Source organism: Ambystoma mexicanum, chromosome 11 (genome assembly GCF_040938575.1).
Source record: "Ambystoma mexicanum isolate Mex_15411 chromosome 11, UKY_AmexF1_1, whole genome shotgun sequence".
Classification (NCBI taxonomy): Eukaryota; Metazoa; Chordata; class Amphibia; order Caudata; family Ambystomatidae; genus Ambystoma; species Ambystoma mexicanum.
Genome location: NC_090934.1, coordinates 101384408 through 101409230, shown reverse-complemented (window position 1 = coordinate 101409230; position 24823 = coordinate 101384408). Strand labels below are relative to the sequence as shown.

At 48.7% G+C, this 24823-nt stretch overlaps 1 protein-coding gene across 2 annotated transcripts in view; it reads left to right on the top strand.

The window, feature by feature from the left end:
• CSF3R (colony stimulating factor 3 receptor) overlaps nucleotides 1-24823 on the top strand; it is a 245400-nt gene that overhangs the window by 188055 nt on the left and 32522 nt on the right. For both annotated transcript variants that reach the window (XM_069622636.1, XM_069622635.1), the window contains exon 14: nucleotides 21198-21279. In XM_069622636.1, the coding sequence (XP_069478737.1) occupies nucleotides 21198-21279 (82 nt within the window). The remainder of the gene's footprint in view (nucleotides 1-21197; nucleotides 21280-24823) is intronic.

Genomic DNA, 24823 nt, shown 5'->3' with positions numbered 1-24823 from the left:
CGAAGGGCATCCTGGGATCGCCAAAACCCTAGCTAAGGTGAAAGAGAACTTTTGGTGGCCTACCTGGCGTAAGGACATCATTCAGTATATTCAGTTCTGTGGTGTCTGCGCAACAAATAAATCACAGAAACAAAAACCATCTGGTCTCCTACAACCATTGGATGTTCCTCCAGTTCCATGGCACACGCTTTCCCTTGACTTCATCACTGATCTACCTCCAAGCCAAGGGTTCAACACCATCCTTGTAGTTGTGGACTTATTCTCGAAGATGGCCCATTTTATTCCTCTCAAAGGCCTCCCAGACGCAGCCATTTTAGCAAAAATGTTCCTGGAGGGTGTGGTTAAGCTACATGGCTTCCCTTCGGTTTTGGTCGCTGATCGAGGCAGCCAGTTTGTTTCAAACTTCTGGATAAAATGTTGTGCAATGGCGCAGATCGACGTTCGGCTATTTACCAGTCACCATCCCCAAACAGACGGCCAAACCGAGAGAACCAACCAGACACTCGAGCAATATTTACGGTGCATGCTGCACCACGAACAAAGGAATTGGAAAGACCTACTATGGATAGCCAAATATGCATATACCAATTCTTTGCATTCAAGCATGGGACAAACACCCTTCTATACCCTTTATGGCAGACATCCACGTACCTCTGAACTAGACCTTCCAGCCAGCTTGGAAATGCCAGCGATACAGACTCTACACACAACCATTACTCAGGCTTTCAAAAGGGCAAAGGAACACCTTATTCATTCCAAAGAAAAACAAAAGAGATTCGCCGACCAACACCGGAAAAAGGCCCCTGATTATCAAGTAGGAGACAAAGTGTGGTTAGCCGCTAAATTCGTAACCATCAAGGGAACCCGGACCTTTCATCCAAGATTCTTAGGACCCTATACTATTAAGGCAATTATCAACCCAGCAGCCATGAAACTAGATTTACCACCTAATCTACAAATCCACCCGGTATTCCATGTGTCCCTTCTAAAACCAATGCAACTCGGCACACAGATTGGGACACCACCTAAATCCATACTTGTTGACGGAGAACCAGAATTCGAAGTCAAAGATATCTTGGACTCTAAATACTCTAAGACCAAGCTATATTATCTCATCGATGGGAAAGGATTTGGACCACAAGATAGATCCTGGGAGCCCAGTGACAATATCCATGCACCACGTCTAATTGGGAAATTCCATCGGAACTTCCCAACCAAACCTGGGCCAGACAGAATGAACACCATGGGAGGGGCCTTAGGGGGGAGTGCTGTCACGACCCTCGCCCAAAACCCCCTCTGGCAAACCCATTGGCCAGGTGGAGTCAGGACTCGGGCCTCTAGAGCCTGGCATTCTCTTCAAAAGCCCTCATGGGGCCATTCCTGGCACCTATGGCGCCAGGGCTCATACACCATGAAAAACAATGTGCTTGGGAACTACTTTATTGTATTGTGAGCCAACATGGAGGCATCCACATAGCTTGGTTCCTAAGAACCAAGCTATGCGGTCTAGTGTTTTGGTTGTGGTAGCCTAGGGACTACTTTACCTGGACTATTTTGTTGGGGCTATTTAAACCACACCCGAGCAAGACAACACGCTTCGCGTTACTTTGCAGCTTGCAACGTGACGCTCACCGTGTCCAGCTATTCCCTCGAACCTCGAAGAAGCAGAACCTGCAAGAAGACAAAAGGAACATCATTAGCAGCAGCATCTTACCTGCAGTCTTCATCTTTAAACACTTGCAGGTACTGAGAACAGCTTCCTCGAATCTGAACGCCTCCCGGACAGAACGACCTGAAAGAGGAAGATAGAGGCAAGATTAAAGAAAGCAGTAGAGACATTTACAAATTACAAACTGCTCAAAAGGCTTACCTGGCTGGTCGCCTCTCGGCTGGCACCACTCCGGACATTCCACTCGCGCTTAAGAACACAGCGACCTACAAGGAAGGAAAACACAGGTTAGCAAAGGCAAGACTTTGCAGCGCTGCGCATAGCGCTTACTTACCGCATCATAGCGCTCTTAATGCGCCATCATTTACCAGCGGGGCTCAACCATGCCAGTTTGCCGCGCTGAAGCTCTCCATACCTAAGGGAGAAAAAAGAGGCATTTTAAACAAAGAAAGGCATGCAGGATAGCAACAAAACTAAAGAACAGCAATAAGACCTACCTGGACAATATCAAACGGGCCGGCATCAGTGAAGTAACTGGACCGCACTCGCCCATGAAAGACAACGCGCCCCTGCAAAGAAGGCAGGACTGAGGGCACGCCTAATTCTACCACAAGGTGAGGAGAGGGCGCCAGAGGGACTGAAATCATACGGGGGTGGAGGGAGGATACTTACCCCAGTCGGTCAGTCTTGAACACAGTCCTCCTGTATTTTCAGGCAGAACCTTCAGGGCAAACCTGAGAAGCATACCAGCGAGTAACCCGGCTGGGTGGCATCCCTGTGGATACCAGGTGAGCGTAACACCATCCAGCATGGTGTTTTAGCTGGTGGAAGTGGAGGTTCTGGGTAGGTTACAGAGTGAGTGATTGTACATGAGGAGCCATCCAGCATGGTGTTTTACGGTGATGAAGGGGCAGGTTCTGGGTAGGTTATAGAGTGAGGTATTGTGCATGGGGAGCCATTCAGCATGACGTGTTTAGGTAAGGAAGGGGGTGGTTCTGGGTTGCTTATAGAGTGAGTGATTGTGCATGAGGAGCCATCCAGCATGGTGTCTGAGGATGGTGAAGGGGAGGTTCTGGGTAGCTTATAGAGTGAGAGATTGTTCATGTGGAACCATCTAGCATGGTATCTGAGGGTGGTGAAGGGGGAGGTTCTGGGTAGCTTATAGAGTGAGTGATTGTGCATGGGGAGCCATCCAGCATGGTATCTGAGGGTGGTGAAGGATGAGGTTCTGGGTAGGTTATAGAGGGAGGTATTGTGCATGGGGAGCCATTCAGCATTACGTGTCTAGGTAAGGAAGGGGGAGGTTCTGGGTGGCTTATAGAGTGAGTGATTGTGCATGAGCAGCCATCCAGCATGGTGTCTGAGGATGGTGAAGGGGGAGTTTCTGGGTAGCTTATAGAGTGAGAGATTGTGCATGCAGAGCCATCCAGCATGGTGTCTGAGGGTGGGGATGGGGGAGGTTAAGGGTAGCTTGTAGAGTGAGTGATTGTGCATGAGGAGCCATCCAGCATGGTGTCTGACGGAGGTGAAGGGGGAGGTTCTGGGTAGTTTATAGGGTGAGAGATTGTGCACGCGGAGCCATCCAGCATGGTGTCTTAGCTGGTGGAAGTGGAGGTTGAGGGTAGGTTATAGAGTGAGTTATTGTGCATAGTGTCACGATGCCTGCCCCCGGAAAGCCAGACCAGGCCCAGCAACCCCGGAAGCAGGCATCATGCCACTTGAAGCATGCCCAAAAACCCCAGTTAGGGGCTCTTTGGCTACAGTCCTGGCGCCTATGGCGCCAGGCTCATAAGAATAAAGTCAGTCCTGGCGCCATGGGCGCCAGGCTCATTACAGAAATCCTACCTGTTGCAGACCATGCTGCATACCTACCTGATGCAGACCATGCTGCACGAAGCCACAAGCCAAATGAGGCTTAAAGGGACTACTTTACCTCAGGGACTCCTTTCCTCTCGGGTGGGGCTGTGAAAGAATACTTACCTGGGACTTCTTCCAAGGCTATTTAAGCCACACCCGGACAGCCACACGTGCTTCGCGTTATTCTGCTTGCTGCAGCGTAACGCTCACTGTGTCTTCAGCAGCTCCAGTCTTCAGCCACACCCGCTTCAGTCCTGGAACACCTGGAACAAGAAAAGGAGAAGGAGAAGAGGTCAGAACAAAACCCTTACCTGAATCCTTGATCCAGCACATCGTCGATCTGGAAGAGAGAAGCCTTCTCAGGTGCATTGCCACGCACCTCGCAGAGCCGCGCTGAACTCACCAACCGAGGCTGCATTCCTTTACTCCTTCGCGAATCCAGCATCTCCAGGCCATTCTTCAACACCTTGGGGAGACAAGAACAGATAGGTGAGCAAGGGCAATACAAACCACCCCCAAAGACTTACCTGATTACCACAGGGGGGTACTCACCTCATCTCGGGTCGGCGCAGTCAATTCCGCATCACCGCCGCACCCCGGCCCCTAAGGGGAAAAACAAGGACAATACAAATCACCCCCAAAGACTTACCTGATTACCACAGGGAGGTACTCACCTCATCACCGCCGCACCCCGGCCCCTAAGGGGAAAAAACAAGGACAATACAACCTAACCCCAAAGACTTACCTGATTTACCACAGGGGGGAACTCACCTCATTTCGGGTCGGCGCAGTTAATTCTGCATCATCGCTGTACCCTGGCCCCAAAGGGGAGAATCACAATAGACTTACCAGGATCTTACCAATTGCCACTTGGAACTCTTCTGGAGGTTTAAATCCGCAACCTGCAAGGAATCTGGCATAGTGAAGATCAGACTTTTGAACTCTTACGAACAATTGGACTTAGAGTCAATACTGGAACTCACCAATTCCTCCACGCCAGTGAAGTAACTGGTCGTCTACGCGCCCCTGCGCTCGACGCAGGATGGAGAGCTCATCTTTCCAAATCTTCAGGTGAGATTAAGAGGGAACTTCAGGAGTGTTCAGTGGGCAGACAAGGGGAGTGGGAAGGCGGGTTAACGCTCAGATTACGGGAGGTTAATTCCCTTTCTCCATTGCAGAAAGATATGATATGATATGATATGATATGATATGATATGATATGGTATTTGTAACGCGCCTATACACAGGTGTTTCAAGGTGCGACGAGGCAGGGAGGGGAGGAACAAGGGGAGACATACAACGATCCTACTAGGCCAGGTGTCATTCAGATCGCGCAAGTGCAGGGGTGGGGGGGGAGGAAAAAGTGCAAGGGGTTGGGGAGGGGGGGAAGTGCATTAAGGTAAGTGGCATAAGTAATAAATAAAAAGGGCCAGCTGGTGGCAAGTTCAAGGTAAGTGCAGAACAAGTGCTGGGGAAGGGGGGGCTGTAGGGATATAGAGACAGTCCCGCAGTGCAGAGGGGTTCCAGGGGATCAGTGGCAGGGCCCAGGACCGAGGCCGTTTAGAGTGGTCCAGTTGCAGGATCAGTGCAGTTTAGTGAAGAATTAATTAGCTGTTCAGCAGGGGAGAGGGAGAGAGAAAGCAGAAGCAAAGAGGAAGGTTTTGAGGTGCTTCCGGAACCGGAGGTGGTTCTCCTCAAGTTTCAGGGAGGCAGGAAGGCTGTTCCAGAGGGAGGCCCCTGCCGCGGAGAGAGATCTACCCCCAGCTCGTTGCTTCGAGAAGCGGCTGACCATGAGGGAGTTGGAGGCGGATGAGCGAAGGGCTCGGGAAGGAAGATATTTGGGAAGAGAGAGTTGAAGGTATTTAGGACCCAGGCCCCAGAAGGCCTTGTGGACAATGCAGAGGGTTTTGAACTTTATCCTCGCAGCCACTGGGAGCCAGTGTAGGGATTTCAGTCCTGGAGAGATACGGTCCCTGGGCTTGAGGCCAAGGACAAGTCTCGCAGTTCTGTTCTGGATGAGTTGCAGAGGGCGGAGAGTGGAGGCAGGCAGGTTAAGATAGAGGCTGTTACAGTAATCCAGCTTAGAGAGAACCAGGGCTCGGGAGACAGTGAGCTTCTGGGGGAAGGAGAGGAAGGGAAGAATACCTCTGAGGAGGTGCAGCTGGTAGTGTGACCTCTTGGCGACGTCAGAAATATGAGCAGAGAAGGAGAGTGTGGAGTCGAAGATGACCCCAAGGTTTTTTGCCTTGCAGGTAGGAGCAGGGAGGGGGCCAAGGGAGGCAGGCCAGAGAGCTGCAGGGAAGGAGGGAGTGGGAGTACCGATGAGTAGAATCTCAGTCTTACTGGCATTAAGGCAGAGGTCATTGGCGGCACACCATTCTTGGATAGCAGACAGACAGTCAGAGATGAGGGAAGGAGAGGGGGAGGCTGAGGGTAGCCTGAAAATGAGCTGGGTATCGTCCGCATAGCACTGGAAATTAGGGCAGAGAGCGGCGATGCGGTTGGCAAGGAGTGCCAGATACTGGTTGAACAGCCAGGGAGAGAGATTAGATCCCTGGGGGACACCACAGGTGGAGAAAAAGATGTCGGAGAGGAAGGACCCCAGTTGGACCTGGGAGGGTCGATTTGAAAGGAAAGAGGTCAGCCACGCCAGAGCCTGACCAGTGATACCCAGGTTTTCCCGGAGACGGTTGAGCAGGATGGCATGGTTGACAGTGTCAAAGGCAGAGGAGAGATCGAGCAGAATGAGAACACACGGATATTCGTACGAGTCCAACAAACGAAGCTAAGTGGATCTGTCCAGTCTGTCACATAGGGAGCCATCCAGCATGGTTTCCTAGGTGCTGCAGGGGAGATTCTGGGTAGCTTATAGAGTGAGCGATTGTGCATGGGGAGCCATCCAACATGACGTATTTAGGTGAGGAAGGGGCAGGTTCTGAGTTACTTATAGAGTGAGTGAATGTGCATGGGGAGCCATCCAGCATGGTGTCTTAGGTGTCTTAGCTGGAGTGGGTTAAGTTCTATGTAGCATATAAAGGGAACATGCAACGACGTTAAGGACGTTGTTCAGAGAGAAGGTTGAGTGGCATCAGCCAAGAGGTGGAATATAAAGCCTACGATCGATGAGTACTCAAGGGACGGGGTGGAGGGGAGCTGTCCAGGTTGACACCACTGAAAACGGTAAATTGGACTGGAGTGTGGGGAGAAGAGGTCAAATATCCATGACATGGGGAACGACTGGTTGGACAGGTAGGAAACAACCCATTTGATGGACGTGTCTTTAACAACAGAGGGAGGTGAAGGTTTGAAGAAGTGCGATGATGCATTGCGTCAAAGGTCGCTGAGATATCAAGTAGGGTAGCAGAGAAGCAAGAGTGGTGAGTGGTTGATAAACAGTTGGAGACATGTATGACAGAAGTGTGAGTGGAGTGTTTATTCTGCAATCCTGGTTGTTGAGGTTGCATAGTGTGAGTTCCTCAAGGTAGTTTACAATTCGATTGAAGATGCACGCCGAAGGGTTTTGTGATGTGGCAGCAATCGAGAGACTGGTTTATAGAAGGAGTGTTTGTTGAGATAGGTAGTGGACTTCTTCAGTATGTAAACAACAAGGATTATTTACAGTACACAGAAAGGATACCAGTGGAGAGTGATAGGTTGAAGAGGCAGGTGAGGTGAAAAGAGGTGATGAGTACAAGTACTTTAATAATTGTTTTATTTTTATTTCATATAACGTGTTTTTAGTTCCATCGAACTGTTTCACATTATTCCATATTACAAAATCATTTGGCCTCATTACGAAGTTGGCAGTAACCCACCGGTGCCACAGACGGGTTGCCGCCAACCCCGTAACACTGAATACAGCGCCTGACTTCCCAGTGTCACTGGAACATTACGATGTCCCGGCGTTACTTGTAAAGAGGCCCATTGTCCTTTAAAATACACAATTATTTAAACAAACTATAAAATCGTATACCATCTTACAATACTAAAATCTAGTGCACAATTCATTACACTATTTGACAACTATTGACATTCACACTAGATTACAATCCAAGCCTTTTTTATACTATACTCGATTTGGCTTCGACTATCTTCCATACTCTATACAAAGCCAAAATGAATGACGTTACCTGAATTAAGGCAGTAGAACCAGAACGCATCCACACATATAGCCGAAGCATTCTGAACAAACTGCCATAGATTATGCACATATGTCAATATCAAAGTATTACATGACGTTAATACATGCTGAGCCACCCCTAGTACATTAACCTTCAAACATAGGTGGCAGGTACGACCCACCCGTGCTATGCCCAGTCTGCAGCCTATAGTCGTCAATATTGGAAGATGAACCAACCTCATCAACGTGTGATATCTTTGCCCTGAAATGGCTGGACATTTACTCAAATGTTTCTGGGATTTAAATTGTTATATATGGATAACAATGGCCAGGATATTTTCTAAGGGAGTCCATGTATTTAAAATATAATACTCAATCCCATGTATCCATCTTACACTGAAACATCAACTTTTAGCTGGTGAATGTCATTCGACCAGTTGGGTATCCAATCAATTTGCTAGAATAGATCTCTCACCGATTTTACCCAAGAATATATTATGATATAATATGATATGATATCATATGGCATTTATAACGCGCCTATCCACAAGTGTTTCAAGGCGCGACGAGGCAAAGGGGGGGGGACAAGGGAGGACAGACAATGATCCTATTAGGCCAGGTGCCATTCAGATCACGCAAGTGCATGGGAAGGGGGAAAGGAAAAGTGCACAGGGGGAAGGGAGAGGGGAAAGTGCAGTACATGGAAAAGTGGAATAAATAAGATAAAATAAGACAAATAAAACAGCCGGTTAGTGGCAAGTACACGGAAGTGCAGACATAAGTGCTGTTAGGGGGACTGAAGGGATACAGAAAAACGGTCCCAAGTGCAGGGGTTGCCAGGGAGGCAGTGCAGGTGGGCAATTGATGGGGCCTGGGCCAGAGATCAGAAAAGGGTGGCCAGGTAACCAGTGCAATTTCAGTCAGGAATTCAGCAAGGGAGGGGAGGAGAGAAAGCAGAAGCAAAGAGGAAAGTTTTGAGGTGTTTCCGGAACCGGAGATGGTTCTCCTCGAGTTTCAGGGAGGCAGGGAGGCTGTTCCAGAGAGAGGCCCCTGCTGAAGAGAGTGATCTGCCACCAACTCATTGCTTGGGGAAGCGACTGACCCTGAGGGAGTTGGAGGCAGATGAGCGAAGAGCTCGAGAAGGAAGATATTTAGGAAGAGAGAGTTGAAGGTATTGCAGCCCCAGACCCCAGAAGGCCTTGTGTACAATGCAGAGGGTTTTAAACTTAATCCTCGCAGCCACTGGGAGCCAGTGCAGAGATTTCAGTCCTGGAGAGATACGATCCCTGGGCTTGAGGCCAAGGGCAAGTCTCGCAGTCCTGTTCGGGGTACGTTGCAGAGGGCGGGGAGTGGAGGCAGGCAGATTTAGATAGAGGCTGTTACAGTAGCCCAGCTTAGAGAGGACCAGGGCTCTGGAGACAGTGAGCTTCTGGGGCAAGGAGAGGAAAGGAAGAATACCTCTAAAGAGGTGCAGCTGGTAGTGTGACTTCTTAGAGACGTCAGAGATGTGAGGGGAGAAGGAGAGTGCAGAGTCGAAGATAACCCCGAGGTTTTTAGCCTTGCAGGTGGGAGTGGGAGGAGGGCCAAGAGAGGCCGGCCAGAGAGCTACAGGGAAGGAGGGAGTGGGTGTGCCGATGAGTAGAATCTCAGTCTTACTGGCATTAAGGCAGAGGTCGTTGGCGGCACACCATTCCTGGATGGCAGACAGACAGTCAGAGATGAGGGAAGGAGAGGAGGAGGAGGCCGAGGGTAGCCTGAAAATGAGCTGGCTATCATCCGCATAGCACTGAAAGTTGGGACAGAGAGCAGCGATGCGGTGGGCAAGGAGTGCCAGGTATTGGTTGAACAGTCAGGGAGAGAGGTTAGATCCCTCGGGGTCACCACAGGTAGAGAAAAAGATGTCGGAGAGGAAGGACCCAAGTTGGACCTGGGAGGGTCGGTCGGAGAGGAAAGAAGTCAGCCATGCCAGAGCCTGACCAGTGATACCCAGGTTATCACGGAGACGGTTGAGCAGGATGGCATGGTTGACAGTGTCAAAGGCAGAAGAGAGATCAAGCAAGATAAGAATGTAAGGGGTCTTAGAGTCGAGGTTGGTGAGCAGGTCTTCACGGATGTTCAGGAGACCAGTTTCCGTGCTTCTGGCAGCTCTGAAGCCAGACTGATGGTCATGAAGACAACCAACAGATTCAGTGTGGAGATTGAGCTAGGAGATGGCCAGTTTCTCCAGGAGCTTGCCCAGGAAGGGATATGCTGGGTGGCTGAGTTGAAGGCAGTCAATGCAGTCTGCTCTCTTGCTGGTGTTTCTGTGGACAGTCTGTTTTTGCTGGTGAATATTGAAGGAGGAAACATTTCTCAACCCATAGGGAGTGGCCTAGTGCTGCAAGAAGATCATACAATACTCCCTGGCTTGAGAGATCTGAATAACATCATCTTTGATAAGGATAATCATCCGGTAGACCCAATGTCCACAAGGTTCAGCTAGAACTGGGACCGTCGAGGAGTGTTCAATTGATCAGCTCGAGAGCTGCTACCCTGTTGAGGTAAGAACCCAGTGAGCCTAAAACATTCATCATGGGCGCGATTGTAGGTAAAGAACCAGGGTTGAAGGTGGACAAACCCGAAGGACAGGAGCAGCAACCCTCAAAAACCTTATGGCTCTAGAGGAACAGTGAGGGGGCCGGTGGGGCCCAGGGGCCTTGGTGGCCTAAGGAAAAATGCAAACATACTCCATAATGGGTTAAAACAAGCTGAAGGCCAACATGGTATACTGTGTGAAAGTGTGATCCCTGAGTATCGAACAGTCTGTCTCAAACTTACAAACATTCTTTGCCTCCTGGGGGAAGCCTCAAGTTTGGTGAGTATCTCTACGGATGACCTGAATAGAGTTTACTTTCCTGATACTCAATGATTTGACCCTACAGTGGCCTACTTTAAATCAAAACATGTGGCAGATATAGTGCTACAGGAAAGGGATTCTCTGCAAGTATTTGGTTGTGATTTGTCCAAATACGTTTCCAGTACATCAGTTGAAACTCCAATCAATTTGGAGGCATCTCATCAGCAGCTAAGTGCAGCTATCTCAGCTTTCAGACTCAAAATGAAGAGGTTTGCAGAAACCAGTGACTGGTCATGGCTCAAGAAGGCGACAAAACTTTAATGAATGCCCTATAGGGAGAGGCCCAATGACATGGAACAGAAGGGGTCACTCATCTATTTACAAATCCTTTGGAGGTGTCTGGAATCAAATTGCATTATGACTATCTGTCTTCAAGAGACATGGCTGCAAACCAGCACATTGCTGGATAGTTTCATATTCTTCTGCCAAGTAGCCAGACCTGGCTTGTCAGGTGGAACACATCAGGGCTTGTTAACCCTGGTAAAATCATCTAGCAGTTTGCAAGTTGTGAAATGTGATGATCTGTTCTTTGGTGCTTTATTGACGAATGTATTAATATCAGGGGTTAGGACAACTCATGTGTTGATAGTCAACGTGTACTGGCATGATAGGCCCTCCTAAATGACATCACTTGCTCTTCTAACGCCTGGTGTGATGGATATGTTAGGGGTTGCATCCTTTTGGCAGGGGATTTGAATTCCGAATGCAGGGACATTTTTGGGTTCTTGAACAATGCCGGTGACAGAGCACCATTGAGTAAAAAGCAGCGTTATGGGTATCAATGGTTGAGGCTCATGAGAGGGCTGGGTTTAAATCCTCTAAATGGTTCTGTGGAGGGAGATATTCCGCATCCTACAACCCGGTTTAAGGGAAATTTGCACTCTACTCTTCATTATATTTTTATGGGGGACTGGCTACTAGGGAAATGTATCTCCATGACCATTTCACTGACTGAATTCAGCGACCACTCTCACTTCATAGCAGTGTTTGCCCTTGGGATAGCGGCTGAGGAACGTGGAGGCTTGACTTCTGCCAGTGTCTCGGTTAACCCGACTGGTGACCGACTTCATTGGAATCAAGCCTTAGCAATACCGTTGAGTCGTTCTTTGCTGGAGGTTTTGGAGCATTCCTCCCCAGAATGGAAGTATTCTCATTTCACAACTTTGAACACTCTGTGTGGGAAGTCGTTGATCATAATCAGCGGGTGAACTCCACAGCCACGCAGAAAAGTAATCGGCATGTGCATAGTGGGGAGATAGTGGCAAGAAAGCGCTTACTAAGGAAGGAGGTGAGGTTTGTAAAACAACCATCTGATATCTCGCCAGAAGCTAAAAGAAAGCTGACTAGACGCAAACATCACAGCTATAGGAACTGGCTTAAACAGTCCTGTAAGTAGTAGTATCCAGGTACACGCTGAGGCTTGAAAAATAAAAATACTCAGGCCTTCTGGAGGCTGGTGAATAACACGGTCTCCGAGCAGCTGGCGAGTCAAATTAATGCAGTCTCTGAGAATGAGTGGGTCCGGCATTTTAGAACACTATATGCACGCCGCTGTGGTGGGGTGGAGTACGTCCTACCTGTTTGGACACATAGCAACAGGATGGACCTTATTTCATTCAATTCTGAAATTATTTTAGAGACTATAATAAAGATCAGTTCCTGCTGGGTTCCGCAGCCCAATAAGTTATCAAATCTGCTGCTCAATAGTAATCCAGCATCCTGGGCAGCCTCCCTCGCGATCTAGTTTGGTGATATTGTATCATCGAATCACCTTCCCCCCTCCGTGTCAAAAGCCCACATTGTTCCGATCTATAAGAGGGGACCTAGAAATAGCCCCTTAAATTTCCGGGCCATTGCCTTGCTGGATGTTGACTGCAAAGTATTTGCACCAATCTTGCTGTCCCATCTGAAGGCGTGGGCGTTGGCCACAGGACAACTTAAAAATGTCAAATTGGTTTCCGTTAAAATGTGGGTACATCCCTTAATGGGCTTATAGTAAAAATCACCCAGCATTTGGCTTGGGAGGGGGAGATCCGACACTGTCCATATGGCATCGATAGACTTAAGTGCTGCATTTGATGCCGTAGATCAGGAACACTTGTGGTTCAAGCTTTATACGTGGGGAGCTCCTCAGGGTCTCCTGAGATTGATTATTGGCCTGTTCTCCCACTGAGAAATTCAAGTTTGTCTGAATCATCTGGTGGGGCTTTCGCAGTCGATTGCCACATTTTGGGGAGTCGGGCAGCGTTGCGTTCTCGCACCCTGCCTGTTTAACCTTTATCCAGCTAATATTGGCAACCATTTGGCTCCTTTGGTTTTCATTACACCCACAATGCATCAATTAAGACCCCTCTGGATGTCGTACGCATATGATTTTGTCATTTTTGACTGCACCTGGATAGGCCTCCAGAGGCTTATGGAGGCCTTTGTGATTTACTTGGGTAACCACGCCTTACAAATTGATGCCAGCAAGTCTAGGGTTTTGCATTTCCGAAAGGAATGCAAGAAACTGAACCCCAGTTGGCACATTGGCGGGGAACCTGTGACAAGGGTTAATTCCTTAATATACCTGGAATTCCTCATAGTAGCAAATCCATCATTAACCAGGTTGAAAGAGTGCCTGAAAGAGCGTATTGCGCCACTATTTATTCAACTAAAGAGGGTGGACTTCTGGTTTGGAACCTATTCATTGAAAGCAAATATAACATTCTATGAGGGGAAAATCAATCCCAAGAACCTTTATGGGATGAAGGTGTACCCCGACTATTAGAGGAGACACTTCCATTCTTTGAGGCATTGGTTTGGCGCAATGTCTTGCATGTCCACGCATCGGTCCCCTTCCACGCAATTCAGTATGAATTGGGCATTATCTCACTGCAAGCTTGTGAACAGTGGAAAATATTATCGATAGTTAGGGAAATTCTATGCCCAGAACCTGATTCCTTGTTTGGGGATCTGGAGGCTATTCTTGAGTTGGGGAAATGCAGATGGTTAAATGAGATCCTTCACTACTGCAAATTCCTTTTGCCCAAAGTAGCTAGCTCGATAACTGAGCACAAAGAGAACCCTTGAGAGATAAAGCTCTTGCTCATTAGCAACATGGGCGGGGGAGCCAGAAAATCAGGTGGCTAGGTGCGGGAGCTGGCCCTCAGGCTGCATAGAACGCGGGCTTTCACTGGTAGTGTCAGCCCGCGTTCCTAGCCACCTGATTGTCTGGCTCCCCCGCCCATGGTGCTAATGAGCAAGATGGAAAGTATTTTCTTTCCTTGCATGGGAAGACTCGCAGTGTCCCATTAACAGAGAGAAATTACTGTACTAACATGGCTGCCATGCAATAGGAAGGCGAGGCTCCGTCTGGAGCACCCCTTCTATTTCCATGGCAGCCAGAGAATTAACGAGGGTAATGGTCCACCATCCTCGTTAACGTGGGCGGCGGGACGTTTCCTTTCTTCTTCTTTTTATTTCTTTTTTAAAGAGCTTGCGATTTGGTTATTGTTATGTTCCGCCCTGCGTCCCGCTACGCGGTGACGCAGGGCATGCTGAATAAAAGCCCCGCCCCTGCGCTCGGGAGGCAGTTCCGGGGCAGACCATCCACCCGTGTGTGCGTGCGAGTTATTGGGGCTCCCGCTGGCGCTGCGCCACAGGCCGTGCGGCCTAGCTTACTCCTCCAACCCTCGTGCGCGCACGCCGAGGGCTGGGACATAACAATGGCGACGAGGTGAAATGAGGACAAACACACGCTCGACGTTCACGTCGCCTAGATGGCCTGTGGGGGGGGGGGGAATCGCACACGTGACCCACCCCACCCCACCCCAAAAAAAATAATTTCTCTCTCTCCTCTCTCCTTCAATCTTCTCATCATCACTCGCCCTACAAGTGATGACTGGGCGGTGTGAAGCCATCTCACATCTGGTATCGCACACCAGGGGCCCCATCACGACGTGGCATCCGAACCACATGGAAAAACCAGCACCTGAACTCTTCGATACAGCGTTTGGACACCAAGGCACCTCCAGGGAAGGCCCAACTTCACCGCGCTAGTGGTTGCCTGAAGAGATCACGACAGCACTGAACAGGTACACGTCGACATGGCGGCCGGCACGTCCACCCCTGGGCCCACCACGCCGTCCAGAATTGCGGCAAACCTATCGCTGACGTCCCCACAGCCTCGCACACAAGGAGGCTCATCGACACTGGTCCAGCCATTTGACCCCTTTACCGACCCATCTTCGAGTGGACCCAGATGGCAGCTGTGGATCCAGAAATTCGAGATGGCGATGGAGTGCAAAGATGTGACGTCGGCCAGGAAAATGAAGGTGCACCTACTCCTCAGCGTGGGTGACGAGGTACTGCGCATTTTCAACTCCTTGGATGTGGCCGATGGCCAAGATGCGTACCAAAATGCAAAAGATGCCCTAACAGCTCATTTTCTCCCCCAACTGAACCCGGACTATGAGACATTCATCTTCTGCACCACCATACAGGCAGCAGAGGAGACCCTGGATGCCTACCACACTCGGTTAAGAAAATTGGCCATTTCCTGCGAGTTCACTAATGTTGAGAGGGAGATCAGGAGGCAAATCATTAATGGCGTACACTCAGAAAAACTAAGGCGCCTAATTCTCAGCGAGAGAGGCATCCCCCTGCAACGAATCCTTGAATTAGGACGACAAAGGGAACTAGCCCACACCAGAGCGGCCAACATGGAGGCCACTCTGCACAGACTGCAACCGGTCCTCAACACAGCCATGGTGGCACAGATCACCAACAAACAATCCTTGAGGGATGAATACAGTGGGGGCTATGGCCAGAACAGGTGGCAACCGCGCATTCCTGGGCCCACAGAGTGTGGCTGGTGTGGTGGCCCACGACATGGCCGCCGCAACTGTCCTGCGCAAGGCACCACCTGCGGCGCCTGCGGCAGGAAGGATCATTATGCAAAGGTGTGCAGATCATCGGGCGCCTCCACGCAGCCCCCACAGAACATTTCAGACAAAAACGCAACCAAGAAAAAGAAGCAGGCCAGTGCAAGGAGGGTCGCAGTGGCCAACTCTTCCACGGAGGAAGAAGGGGATGACATCTCGACAGGGCAGCAAGATCCCAGCAAGGACAACGAGAAGAAAGGAAGAAAGATATACCTTGTGTCCGCATTAAGCCAAGGCCAAGAAACACAAAGAAAATCTGTCCAAAGGCGCAAGTGCATGGTCACTGTCCAAGACCAGCGCATTCTCATGACCATTGACACCGGCGCTTCGGTGAACATGATGCCCACAAGCATATTTCAGACTCTGAAGCCTCAACCAGTCCTGAAAAGCACGGATATGCTGTTGTATGCCTACTGCAGCCGAAAGCCCCTACCAGTCATGGACAGGTTCCGCACCATGCTGGAGCACGGCGAAAACAGACTGTGGTCGAAAGTATATGTCGTAAAGGCAGGAATCGAAAGCCTCCTGAGTGGAGACGCCGCAGAAGATCTGGGAGTGGTCAAATTCATCTGCCACATTGATGAGGCCGAAGAGGTGGAGAAAATGCTAAGTCAATACCCCAAGCTGCAAGATGGAATAGGCTGCTTGAAGGGCAAAACCATCCGGCTGCACATCGACGAAACAGTACAGCCGAAGGCCGTACGGCATCGGAGGACACCTTTCCACATGAGAGAACAAGTGGAGCAGGAACTCAAGGCTCTGGAGGAAGCTGGCATCATAGAGGCGGTTACTGGGCCCACACCATGGGTCTCCCCGATGGTTGTCACGCGAAAGCCTAAACAGCCTGGAAAGGTCCGGATTTGCATTGATATGCGTCTACCTAACACTGCCATCAAACGAGAATGCCACATCACCCCAACGATCGACGAAATTGTGGCGGACCTCACAGGGTCTTGTGTTTTCTCGAAAGTTGACTTCAAAGCGGGGTATCATCAACTCAAACTCCACAGAGACTCGCACTACATTACAACATTCTCGATGCATCTGGGGCTAAGGAGATACAAACGCCTGAGCTTCGGGATCTCGTCTGGGGCTGAAGTATTCCAGCAAACTATCCAGGAAGTCATCAGGGGCATCCCTGGGGACCTCAACATGAGCGACGACATTCTGATTCACGCCCCCGACAAGAAGGAGCACCTCAAGAGGCTTCATACCCTACTGGGCAGACTACAAGAGGCTGGACTGACCATACACAGGGAGAAGTGCGAGTTCCTCAGATCGGAAATCACTTTCTTTGGTTACAAGTTTGGCAGCACAGTCATCTCCCCTGATCCCCAGAAGGTCGCAGACATCCAGGCGGCAAGCCCACCGATGACCCCTACAGAAGTACGCAGTTTCCTAGGGATGGCAACCTACTGCGGGAGGTTCATTCGAAACCTGGCCACCCTATCTGAGCCACTACGGGAGCTGACGAAAGCAAACACCAAGTGGGACTGGGGGCAGAAGTGCCAAGACTCATTTGAAAGTATTAAAGAGTCCCTGTCCGTCGACACCAAGATGGCGTATTACAACACCAAGCTGCCCACAGAACTATTCGTGGATGCAAGCCCCGTTGGGCTCGGTGCCATCCTGATGCAGGTGACGAGAGAAGGGGAGAAAATACCGATAGCATACGCCTCGAGAGCCCTCACGGAAACCGAACAGTGGTACTCCCACATCGAGAAAGAGGCCATCGCAGTGCTGTGGGGGTGCAGGCACTTTCATCTGTACCTATACGGGCAGCGGTTCACAGCAGTCACCGACCACAAACCCCTACTACCCATCTTCATGGGAACGTCGTCACACCCTCCGGCATGGATCACCAAATGGCTACTACATCTCCAGCAATAAGACTTTGATCTCATCTACCAACCAGGCAGTGGAAACCCTGCGGATTTCCTTTCGAGGCACCCGCGAGCGGCAACCCAACACGAGATCCAAGTGGCCGAAGAGACAGAGGAACATATATGCCAAGTGGTTCGTGCAATGAGACCAAAAGTGGTGAGCATCGAAGACATCGAGGCAGAAACCAACAAGGATCCCTGCTGCAATCTAGTGAAAGATGCCATAATCTCAGGGGACTGGAAAACCTTCATGAGACACACACACAACAGAACAGCGGAAGCAAAAGGGTTTCTGTCCGGCATGTTCACCGTCCGGCAAGACTTGTCAATCACAGAAGGCGGAGTGATACTAAGAGGTAACCGCATATCAATCCCTCTCAGAATGCAAGACAGGATAGTGGCCCTAGCGCATGAAGGACACCAAGGGCTGGCAAGGACGAAGGCCCGCATACGGCACAGGGTATGGTTTCCCCAGATCGAGGAAAGGGTCGAGACGCTCATCAGCACGTGCCTAGCCTGTCAGATAACAGGAGCCCCGCCAGAACCAGAACCAATTCTATCGGCGGCACGCGGCCGCTCTCGGTGGGAGGCCATCAGCATTGACTTCTACAAGCTACGGGAAGGCCTCCACCTCTTGGTAGCTGTTGACGACCACTCCCGATATCCGGAGGTTGAAATAGTCGAATCCACCGCAGCGGAATTGGTCATTCCAGCCATAGAAAAAATGTTCGCAACTCACGGACTACCAACCTCCATCAAAAGTGACAATGGCCACCGTTTACCGGGGAGGAATTCAAGAACTATCTGCAGGACCTCAACATAAAGTATCACCACATCATGCCGAGGTGGCCCCAGGCCAACGGGGACGCCGAACGCTTCATGAGAACCATTAACAAGGTGCTAAAGGTATCCAAGGCGAACGCCAGCCCATGGAAGATCGACCTCTACCGATTCCTCAGGAACAATCGGGTTACCCCCCACAGCACAACCGGCATACCGCCGGCGGATCTCATGTTCGGCACCGTCATCCGATCCTCGATTCCGCACCATCCAAGCAGGACCCCGGATGAGGTCAATTAAGAGCGCACGGAAATGAGGAGAAGGAGTGCCAATGCCCACATGAGCGGCAAGAGAAGAGTGAGGCAGTCTGATCACCAAGTGGGGGACCAAGTCGTCATGCTACGAAACCCCACCAAATCAAAACTCGACACCAGATACGAGGAACTGCCATGGACCGTCAGCGATCGGCACGGAACCATGGTGACTGTGACCCGAGGACACCGTCGAGTGACGAGGAACTCATCATGGTTCAAGGCGGTGCCTCGCAACCTGTGGACTGACAGTGAGTGCCATCTGGAAGAGGAGGACGCTCAGCCCAGCGAAGACGAGCCTAGGTCCATCCCGGATGAGACAAGAGCGGCGGATGGAACCTGGGAACCGCTGGAGGCCCCCGGCCTCGAGGACATGACCAGTGAAGGTGAGCCAGATCAGGAGCCGGGGGGGTGCAGGCCCCGAGAAGGGCGGTATGGTCTGAGAGCGGCCACGAGACCGCCGGCCAAGCTAAATGACTATGTGTGGTAGTGTGAGGTGCCTGGACCACGGACCCTATGGCCGGACGATTATTGGTTAAGAGCGTGAGCAGATGTTTGCACTCACAGTTGATGCAAGTTAGTGTTATGTTTGTTTGGTTTATAATAAAGGAGGAATGTTATGTTCCGCCCTGCGACCCGCTACGCGGTGACGCAGGGCGTGCTGAATAAAAGCCCCGCCCCCGCGCTCGGGAGCCAGTTCCGGGGCAGACCATCCACCCGTGTGTGCGTGCGAGTTATTGGAGCTCCCGCTGGCGCTGCGCCACAGGCCGTGCGGCCTAGCTTACTCCTCCAACCCTTGTGCGCGCACGCCGAGGGCTGGGACATAACAGTTATGTTCATGATTTGGATTTTATTCAACAATATAATGTGTTATTTTACAATTGTTAACAGTTCATTTTTTCTTAACCACTAAACAATAAAATAAAAAATAAAAAAGATATGCTCTTTACCCTTCTTGATCTTAACAGAGCACATTGTTTGGAGTAATGGTCATTTGGGTTCTTTAAGCGCTTTATTGTACAGCAGGGTGTATGGTGTTTGCATCGAATATTTTCCATCGAGGGTCTTTTCCATCGAAAATGTGCATCGAGAAAATGTGCATCGAATGCATATTTTTTCGATGCAAACCCCTCCATGGAAAGTAATTAGATGAAAAGTCCATTGATGTGCTCACCAGATACCGTACAGCAGGCCCTTCTTCCTTAGCACCTAATGTGTGGTGTAAAGGGGTCAATGGGAGCACCCAATGGGTTGAAGGAGCACAGGATGGGTAGCAGTTCATTTGGGGTAGGTGTGAGAGAAGTGGGATAGTGAGTAATGAGGATTGGTAGGAGTGGAGAGATGGGGGTATGGGTTTGGGGGCCAGGAGGGTGCACAGGGCTTCTCATGTGTTTTTAATCTTGGAGGGAAGGTAAGAGGCAATGTCACGGGAAGAGAGATAGGAGAGCAGGGAGCAATGCTTGCAAGGGAACAATCGCCTGGAGAGTCAGGAATAGTTTATGAGAAGGAGAGTGGAGCAGGGAAATAAGATTGGCATAGTAAGTGGGCTTTTGTCATAGTCAAGGGGGTAGTGGGCATGAGGAGACAGTCTTTAATATGGATCAAAATGGAAACAAAATAGCTGACGGGCCTCAGTGTAATGTATACAGTATTTTCTAATGTAGATTGTTCATTCATACTAATTAGTATGATAGATGAGTATTGTATCACTGATTGTTGATGCTTTTTTACATAATACATTTTGTACATTTAGGTTTACAAATAAAGAAATGAGGTGTTCTCCATGGATAGGATTTCTGACACCCAGAATCTTAAATCATGTCCATGTTAGTTCCATCTAATGTTGACAATTTTTCAAGTACCTCTTATGAACACTAATCCATCCATGAGCACTCCTCAGGCTCCAGGGTCCGGGAATTTCTTTTATCCATGGATGGTCCCATGTTTTTTCTCCTCTAATTCCTGCAAGTTGTCATGCTCAAAGATGGCTGGAATGATCTGCTTAAGTTATACACTACCATAGCGGGCCTTGCAGTAGAGTGCACTGTCGTCTTGGTGCTTACAGGTGTCTATGAAACCAGTGTTCAGAAAGGATAGGGAACCCGTCCAAGACAAATCTGTATAAGGAACAAGTACTTCACTCCACACCCAGAGAAGGGGAGCTGCCCACTCGATGCCCAACCTCACCATGACCTTACAGATGCTTTCCTCTGGCATGTCACTGTCTCCTGTATCTGATCTCCGCTTCTGGTGTTCAGCGACAACGTCTTAGTCAACAATACGAGAAGGGGGACAAGTTGGGGCTCACTTGTTTTTGAAATTATTCCAGCTTTAAGCCAGAATATGTGGGGGCAACAGGGTGACATGCCAAATGTGGCTACTTGGCGTAATATGGAATTTTGCTGCAATGACAACCAGACATGGAGGCTTAGTAGGAGTCAGTGAAGCGCACTGCGTTCTACGGGGCATGGTTACCACCTAACTCTATGTCATCAGGCAACCTTTATCCAGCCCTGGATTTTTCACCAGCAGCACTTTGCATGCCTGACTGCTATGCCAAGATTTAGAACTGAATAAGCACAACTGTAGGTCAGCCCATGCAAAGTGCTGTTAGCGCTAAAGCCGAGAATGGACGAAGGTGAGACTGATGGCATGGGGTTAGTTGGAGGGTATGCCGTGTAGCAGGGAAAGTTAACTGTCTGAATTGAATATCTTGTGAGTAAACATATCCCTGTTTTGTTTTTTCTTCTCTGCAGATGATCTGGAAGTCAATCTCCTGTGTGTGGCCTGTGCCCTTGCCTTGTTCATGTTTATGATAGTCTACATGAAAAAGCATCAGTAAGTTGGTTGGCCAAATTAATGTAGCAGAAACCGTCTACATCATTGGGAAATTGGGAATTATAAGGATGGGCCTTTGCCTTTTAATGGGACTTTCTGGTCCCTTACTTTTTTGAACTTTCAGAATCACCATTCTGTTGCAAGTCCTCTGCCCCCTATTGATCAATCCATCTGTTTCGACAGCTATATATCTAGCCTACCAGACCCTACGATTCCATACCCATTGAAATATTGGTGTATAGAAAGAAGCAATGATGAGCGTAATGTTTTGGCGTGGGGCATCCATTTTGTGAAATTAAGCAGCCTCCTCTGTTCATGTTAAGCTCTGTTCTTGCGGCAATAATCAAGTAAAAGCCCCCTACTGAGAGCTTTTGCTTACTGCTGCCAGGGAGCAGATCTTAAAAGGAAGAAAGGAGACCACCACAGTATTTGCCTTGACTTTCATTTTACATTTTCTGTGCTCCTCAAACCCAGGGAAGCACAGAAAACGTGCACGGGAAACTAGAAAACTAAAGTTGCAGCAATTATGAATACTCTGCCAACAGCCGGCGAAGTATTGATAATTCCCTGGACTTTCTTTTTAAGTCTCCGGCATGGGGAAGCCTGGGAGACTTAAAACAAAAGGCGTGACACATATAAATACAACGGTGTTGTATTTATGATTGTCGTGCCTTTCGTTTTAAGTCTCCCGGGCTCTCCCGGCTCAGGGGAGCTCGGGAAACTGGAAACGAAAGGCACGGCAATCATGAATATAACAATGTTGTTTTCATAATTGCCGGCACTTTCGTTTTAAGTCTCCCAGGCTCCCCTGAACCGGGGGTGTCCAGGAGACTTAAAAAGAAACCCACGGCAATCATAAATACAACGGTGTTGTATTTTATAATTTTTTTTGTAAAATCTTTTTATTGGTCTTTATGAGTCAAGTTACAAATGGTTTGATTCAATATCCTGAAGTGGTGGGACACATAATAAGACATTATATCTGAGTGAAATAATGTTTGTGCGATTTTAGGAGAATCCTGATATCGTTGAGCACAATGCGTTGTTTGCAGCGTCCAACCCTCCCCCCCGGTTTTTCCCCTTTCCCACCTACGCTCAACAACAATAAACACCAACCTATCCCACCCCCTTAACTGTGGGTTGCTCCCTTGATATTCTGCCAGATCCGCCATAGTGCGACTGATCGACTTATTGCTTGACCTCAGTCTGGTTTGTGTCATGGTTGGATGCAGGTCCTGCATCTAATTTATGAGCAATAGGTCTTCCAACCATCCATTTGCCTATGTGTAAGTGTCTATTAGTTCTCTGAATTTTGATGCTCTCAATGCTCTTAAGGATGTTTGGGGCTGCTGCCGCTCGAAAGCCGCACATTCCATCTTGCAGATTTTCACAAGGAGTGTTTTTTGCTCTGCGGAAGTAGTGCAGTGTTTGGTTTTCCAGTGGGTAATGAGGAGTTTCCTTGCCGAGAGCAGTAATAGGCCAATGAGTTTACGGATGAGCCCATCTTCATGCCAGGCGTTTGCTCCCCCCCCCCAGGAGCATTGCCCCGGGTGTGAATGTGACAGTGGCCCCTCCGATTTCCCCTATCTGCTTTTGCACGTCGTTGCAGTATTGGGAGATCCTTGGACAGTGCCAGAGAATATGTCCCATTGTGCCTAATACACCGTAATCTCTCCAGCAATTGTCTGTTTGGGAGATCCCCATCCTATGCAAAGTGGAGGGGGTGAAGCATAGCCGTTGCACAATTTAAAATTGGATCTCTCTGTTCCTGAGGTCGGTGGAAGCCAGTGGTATGGCAGTGAAACGCTGTTGTATTCATAATTGCCTGGACCTTCGCTTTAAGGTTCCCGGGATCCCCCAGCTCAGGGGAGCCCGGGAAAGCAAGAAAAAAAAGAAGCACTCCGCAGCAACACAGGGCAGGAAGGAGTCTGACAGCATTCTCTGTTCTCCAGCTGTAATAAGCAAAAGCTCCCAATAGGAGGCTTTTGCTTCATTATTGCCACAAGAGCAGAGCTTAACTCAAGCACAGGAGGCTCATTCATTTCACAAAATGGAGGCCTCCTAATGCTTGAAAATGTTGACTTCGAGCCCCATTTCCTCAAACATTTATATAGGAACTTTCTTTAAAAATATTTAATATATATATTTATTATTATTGCCCATCTTTTGAGACTATAACATTTTTGCGTGAAATTCCCCTTTAAATTTCATGTGGCTTGCAATGTCCCAAGATAGAGAAAGGTGATTTTTGGACAAAATTAACTCTGCAGTGAATTGCACAGCTAACTTATGTCTGCTGAATATTCACCATTAGAGAGCATGGGATTAGTTTAACATTCTTTGATCATTACTTTGCCTGGTCCGTAATCAAACCCTAATTTCATTTCCATGGATGTGGAATACAAGAAAATTGATTCCTGAACAGTGAATCACTGTCAGATGCTATATTCGGATAACTGGTCCCCAATCGCAAAACTGTCCATCGTAAATAACACCCCATTGGCCATGCCTATCCCATTTGCTTAGATATTTTCAGATTTAAAAAAATATCATGTGATCTTTGAAGAGCAAAAATAGGGTAATTCACCTTTGTGGGAGAAAACAAAAAAGGTGCCTGCCTTATCTTTGAGCTCATCACGTGTCATCGTATTTCAGCAGCCAACAGAGCTAAAGGTTACAATGTACATATGAAACTTTTCTTTTCCTATGTTGAACGTGGTGTGGGCTTGTTTTTACCCATCACTGCTTTTATCAGTATTCCTAACCATCGATAAATTGATCCCTCCTTTTTGTTGACTTCTTCAATATAAATTATATAAAACATGAAGGCAAAGGATAGATCTCACTGTTCATGATTCTCAGCTTGTCCTAAAGCATTCAGTGCTCAAGACAGCTGAATGTTTCTCTGATACGGTAAGAGAGATGGATGCCGACTTCACTTGAAAAGTGATTCTCTTTCCTGAGCGATAGAAACACAATATTTTGACTTCCCTCCTTTTCTCCGGTCACCCATTGAGTCCCAGCAATACATCACTAATCCTACTCCATCTTCTTCCCTCATGGTTGTCTAACTCCAATCCTTGAATGACAAATCAATGTTGGGTTTTCAGAATACCCCTTAATATTAATGAGATCAATTTGCATACAATTATTCTAAATGTATTAACATTTTTCCTCATGAATATTAATGAGGGATATCCTGAAAACCCGTCAGGATCCCTGCCTTTGAGGCCTGGAGTTGAACAACCCATATTCTTTTTGTACAATATTTTTTAAACATCAGTATTTTAACAGACAGTATTTATGGGAAGGTATGTTCATACTACCAGAATTTAAAGAGATTAGCTATTGCTCTCTGGTTTAGAAGAGCAGTGGACTCAGTTACCACTAGGATTTACCCTCCAAAGGTTTATTGAGGACACCTGGGCCTGCGGACTAATGCTGGTAGGTAGTGTAGCGTATTACCATAATGGCTCCTCTTGTACAATCCACAGACGTTTGACCTGTACTCCAGCTTTCATGGGTTACCAGAGAAGATTTGGCA